The 4984-nt window shown below is 38.3% G+C and overlaps 1 protein-coding gene across 2 annotated transcripts; it reads right to left on the bottom strand.

Moving 5' to 3' along the window:
• Positions 1-716: 716 nt before the first annotated feature.
• Positions 717-3448, bottom strand: LOC121940928 (low choriolytic enzyme-like). Of its 2 annotated transcripts, XM_042483603.1 has the most exons (6): positions 3279-3448; positions 3022-3200; positions 2660-2741; positions 2412-2536; positions 1674-1734; positions 717-921 (listed from the first exon to the last, which is right to left on the bottom strand). In XM_042483603.1, the coding sequence occupies exons 1-5, from the start codon at positions 3419-3421 to the stop codon at positions 1676-1678; spliced, it is 588 nt and encodes a 195-aa protein (XP_042339537.1). In that variant the 5' UTR covers positions 3422-3448; the 3' UTR covers positions 717-921; positions 1674-1675. The 2 variants fall into 2 exon arrangements, with proteins under 2 accessions (XP_042339537.1, XP_042339538.1); XM_042483604.1 differs by lacking the exon at positions 717-921 and having other exon boundaries at positions 1673-1734.
• Between the last annotated feature and the right edge of the window lie 1536 nt (positions 3449-4984).

Here is a 4984-nt window from a genome sequence, read left to right as displayed (position 1 = left end):
GCTCTATTCTTTTGGACTGTATTTATGTAACAGGGTTGCTAAAAAGTTTAATGAGTGTTCAGTTGACCTCAGCTGTTTTTGTAAATTATAAATGAAACATTATTTGTGAATTTGATGACAAATATCAAGCTTCAGTATGAAGAGCTGCACAAAACAAAAGCGACACCTGTGTGATAAAATGCAGCCTCTGTCATTTTGTCCACCTCTTACACCAGAGGAGGACTTTAATTTATGTGAATGTATTATAAAATGACAACATATGCCAAATGGTTGAATAAACTCCTCTTTTTATAAATGTAGTGTTTAATAAAGGAGATTATGGGGTAGTATACAACATGTTACAAGGATGCATTTGTTATTTTGTCCACTCTTTCATCTTTTAATAATTAAAAAGTGTATGTGAGTGGACGTGCATGTTCGTCCTGAATCTGAGGCTTATAACTACAGTACGTGTTACATTTTATCAGCTGCATGTGTTTATCAAGCAGCTTCTCTGGGCCAACAACATGAGAATCACACAAAAAAGTAAATATTACTGATCACCTCATTTACAGTCCTGCCTCTAGATAAATGAATGAACCTTGTTTTTCGTTAAAATCTTTTGTCATAGTGAACTCTGGTACAATTCTTCGTCACTTGTGATCTTTTCAGGTCAAATATGCAGCAAACAGACACAAGCTGAGGTTAACATGAATCTGCATTTTTATTCATCAGCAGTATTCAGTCAAGCTCACAAGCAGTTATTCATTTAGGAGTAAATTTGTGATAATTTTATTGGACACTTCATTTCTCACTAAGTCAGCGCAAAAGCTCATTTAATCAAATTATGAATTAAATCTCATGCATTAAGCATAGGATGCATTTCCTTGTTTGCTTGTAGATGAGAAGCTGCATCAATTTGCCTCATTTCCTCTTTATTTCCTGTTGGAAAAATGATGGAATTTGTTAAAAAAAAGAAAGAAAAAAAAGTAGAAAAAATTTGCACAAATGTGCATAAAAACATGCACACATGGGCGTGCGCTGCACATACAGTCAAACATTTGAACTCTCTTAAGTAACAGGTATTTTGACAATGTGACGCTGCAGTAAAAATGCTGTTTTTATTCATTTTTATGCCCCCCACCACACAATTTTGCTTATAATCAGATGCTCATTTTGGGGAGACGCAGGAGACACGCCCCCCTCAACATGTGCATTCGTCTCACCCAATAAAAACATGAAAGTAGCAGCAGCCTTTTAATTTCACAAAATTAAAGACATTTATAGCTTGGCACATATCAGTGCATTAAAAATTAACTAAAATGCAAGAAATTAAGAGTTTGATGCTCAAAATTTTCTGACCGACAACCCAAGTGCTGAAACAAAACACACACCCTGCTTACAGTCTCTCATTTCGAAAGGAAGCAATTCTTTAAAACCTTCATTTATAAACTAGCATACACTGGATTGATGTTTGACCAACACAAAATGTAGCTGTGCATCCATGTTTCCTGCTGGAGCTGCCGCTATCTTATCACGACAAAAATGCCAGAAAAACAGCATTTATTACCAACAAAAAATAAGTAAAGAGATGGAGACTTCTATCTGAACACAGAATGTAAGGCTAGAGTCGGCTAAAGTAAACTTAGTTCATCACATTAAAAAAAAAAAAAAAAACATCTTATTGCACTTACTTTCATTCAGAGGACACGGTCCCTCTGCTCACTTCAGGGTCACGTTTGGAGGCTCTCGTATCTGACATGCATTAAAAAAAACAAAACCTGTAAAAGCTGCTTTATTTCTTTATGGTAAAGCAACAACGTAAGTGCACATGAGCAGGTTCTGATCTTTATGTCCGGTCTAAGTAAAGACGGGTGTAAACATGCACAACATGAGGTTGCATGCATTTTTTAATGTGTGACCATTTCAGGCAGATTTTTAGAGTGTCCGTTTTAGGTATGAGAGAACACTGTTCGTAGGTGGTAGCCTGGCAGGTAGGCAGGAGGAAGAAAGGTGAGAATTTAGGCAGCAGAGGAAATATTAGACAGAGATACTGAAACAGTACCAGACCAAGCACATTCGGCACCAAGGACAAGAACCCCGTATTAAAAAAAAAAAAAAATCTTTTATATGTATAATCTATTGTAACTATTATATGTTTAATCATCACTAACAACAAACAATAATTATTAATAATTTCAACTTCTTTTTGTACTGCATATTGGATGGCTTTTTCATTTTCATAAAATCTTACTCTTATTATTACTTATTATCTTAATTATCTCCACATACCACCACACCCACCAGTGCTCGAGCACTAGATCTTAGGATCATGTTTCCCTATTTTTTTTTAAAGACAGATGGCCACTCTACAGAAACAATAAGAAGTTGAGTTGAGGAGACAGAAGGCTACATGGGTAAAAGGTACTCACTGCAGCGATAGAGGCGGTTAATTCGAAGGATGTCGGTCGGACTCATCTGCGTGGCCCGACCGATGGCTACATTGGGGTTGGGGATGGGAACGATGGTTGGCTGCCTGTTCCTGGAGAAGGCAAACCTATGGAGCAAACACACAGCAGCAGTGATGAGAGGGTTAAACTGTACACCTGTACTGTTAAAATGACCGCTGACAGCTGATGTCGGGACAGTTGCGAGCTTAGTGAGTGAACGGAGACGGTACCGTCCATAGTGCATGACAGAGTTGTAGTCGTAGGGAGTGCCGAGATTCCTTGTTCGGATCCTCCTGAAGTTGAACTCCATTCCTGCAGGAACAAGTTTCTGTTTTATTAAAGTTTGCCAAGTTCAAAAAAAGTGTGAAAAGTTAAAGGAAACAACACTTTCTGTTCACATGGTTTCTCTTTTGGAGGGCTTTATAACAGCATCATTCACACCCGTAGCTACTGTATACCTGAAAAAACTCAAGTCATATTTTTCACTTGAGAGATTAAAAGTGATAAGGTAAGTTGTATTGAGTTATATCTTTTGCAAAAGCATTACAAAGGTATTGCATTTTGAAAAACGAGAGTCTGTGACTGGACGCGCCTCGAATGACGTTCTGCAGCAGAATGCGAACATGCTGGTCCCTGTCAGACCGGGTCTGTTCGTGGTTGAAGCCCAGGGCGTGGAGCAGCTCGTGTTGGATGATCTGCTGGAAAACACAGCCCTGACGACTCAGAGACACCACCTGGGCATTACCACGACGCCCTACAAATGAGAAACACCTGAGAGAAAGAAGAACCTAATTACACTTTATTATGACTGTATTCATGCATGCACATGCAGCACCGTGTGGTCAGTACCCTGAGCGAGACTGGATGTCGACAAAGTCCCTCTGTCCGTTCAGAGGGGTGAAACGGATGCAGGTGGATGCAGCAAATGATCGCAGGCCTCTGATGATGGTATCTCTCTCTCTGCGGGCTTGATAGTAAAATAAAAAAATCATTCAACATCGGTTTTGTGGGTTGCTGCTGGTCCATCTTGTTTTCCTCAATGTTATTGTTATTCTTCCAAAATCCAACTTCCCATGCATACAAATAAACTAAACTTTGCACATGGCTCCAGTCCCATGACGAACTTCCTCAGCTGCTAACACAAACCAATAGTCCTGAAAATGGCACTACAGTGACGTCTGCATTTCAAAAGTTTAAAAAATTCATAACAAATCATTTGTTTTAAAACTTACACCTATTGTGAAGAAACTGTTGTACACTTCACTGATGTAAAAATTATTAAGTCCATAACTCTGTTTTTATGAAAACCTGTAAAACTAATTAAAACTATCTCCTCTGACATTTTTTGTTCAATTGAACCAAACTTGCTGCAGGGCATCTTCAGATTGTCCTACACAAACCATCTACACAGGTTTCTGATTTATCAAAAATTTAACTAACACTACATCAAAATGTTTGACTGTAAATGATTCTGTAAACATATACTTGCAAATTCTTGCCAAGTAAATCTTCAAGGTTCATGAAAAGAATTGATAAGATTTTGCTGTCATGGTAAAGTAATTGTGTAACATTTCAGAATTTCATTTCAAAAACTGAGTTTTAGACAACATTTTGAATTCTGCCCTCATGTAAACTGTTGCAGTCTATGGGAAAATAGCATCTTTAAACATCAGTCTGTCACTTATGGAGCAAATAAATCTCTGTATAAACAAACTATCAGCATCTCTGTGTGGTCTAGATAAAGTCTGCAAGAATTTTGTCTTGAAAACTCAATTTTTGACAGCAGTTTGAAATCTGCCTTTCCATGCACAGACAGCTGATATCCTGCCCCCTGGTGGTCGGCTCAGTCGCAGTGTAAAGCCATCTCTGGTTTCTCTCTTGGCATGTAGCTGACTGGGATAGTGACTCCTCGGTATCTGGGTAGTGAATTCAAGCCTCCTGTGACGCAGAAGTCACAGTCTAGTGTGTAGTTGTTAATTGTTTCAAATTTGCCTGCTGCTAAAAATGCCCGGTCCCGACACATTGCTGCACAGCAGCTATAATCTTCTGAGGGGTGACTTTTAGCACTGTTATTAAAATGTTATTCTAGTGTTCAACTACTATACTAGTACTGTTACTACAACAATAACCACTATTACTGCTACTAGTACGACTACACTGCTACAACCATAACTCTGTGTCCCTTAAAAACAGTTGTACACGCAGTCCTGTCCAGCTTGTATCTGTGGAAATGTTGCTACAGTGTTTGTATGTGCAAAACATAACATAATGTGTTGTTATCTACTGGTATTGCTAACGATGGCTGACCTGGCTTGAAATGGTATTGCTAATATCTTGGTTTCTTCATGAAAGAGGCAGAGGACTTTCATTTTGATAAATTTAAAGATGTTTCCGTCATGAATTTATGCAGAAAGGTAAAAAATAAAGTCAAAAAAATCTCCAGGAAATTAGGATTTGCAGGAAATTAAGTGTTAGAAGCTGAAAATTTTCAGGTTTGGACCCCCAAACCACCCATTTTACATGTGTCCCCTATCTTGAAATGAAGCCTTTACCCC

The sequence above is a fragment of the Plectropomus leopardus genome, unplaced genomic scaffold (assembly GCF_008729295.1).
Source record: "Plectropomus leopardus isolate mb unplaced genomic scaffold, YSFRI_Pleo_2.0 unplaced_scaffold9902, whole genome shotgun sequence".
Classification (NCBI taxonomy): Eukaryota; Metazoa; Chordata; class Actinopteri; order Perciformes; family Serranidae; genus Plectropomus; species Plectropomus leopardus.
Note: the sequence above shows the minus strand (reverse complement) of the source record. Positions and strands in the feature narration are given on the sequence as shown.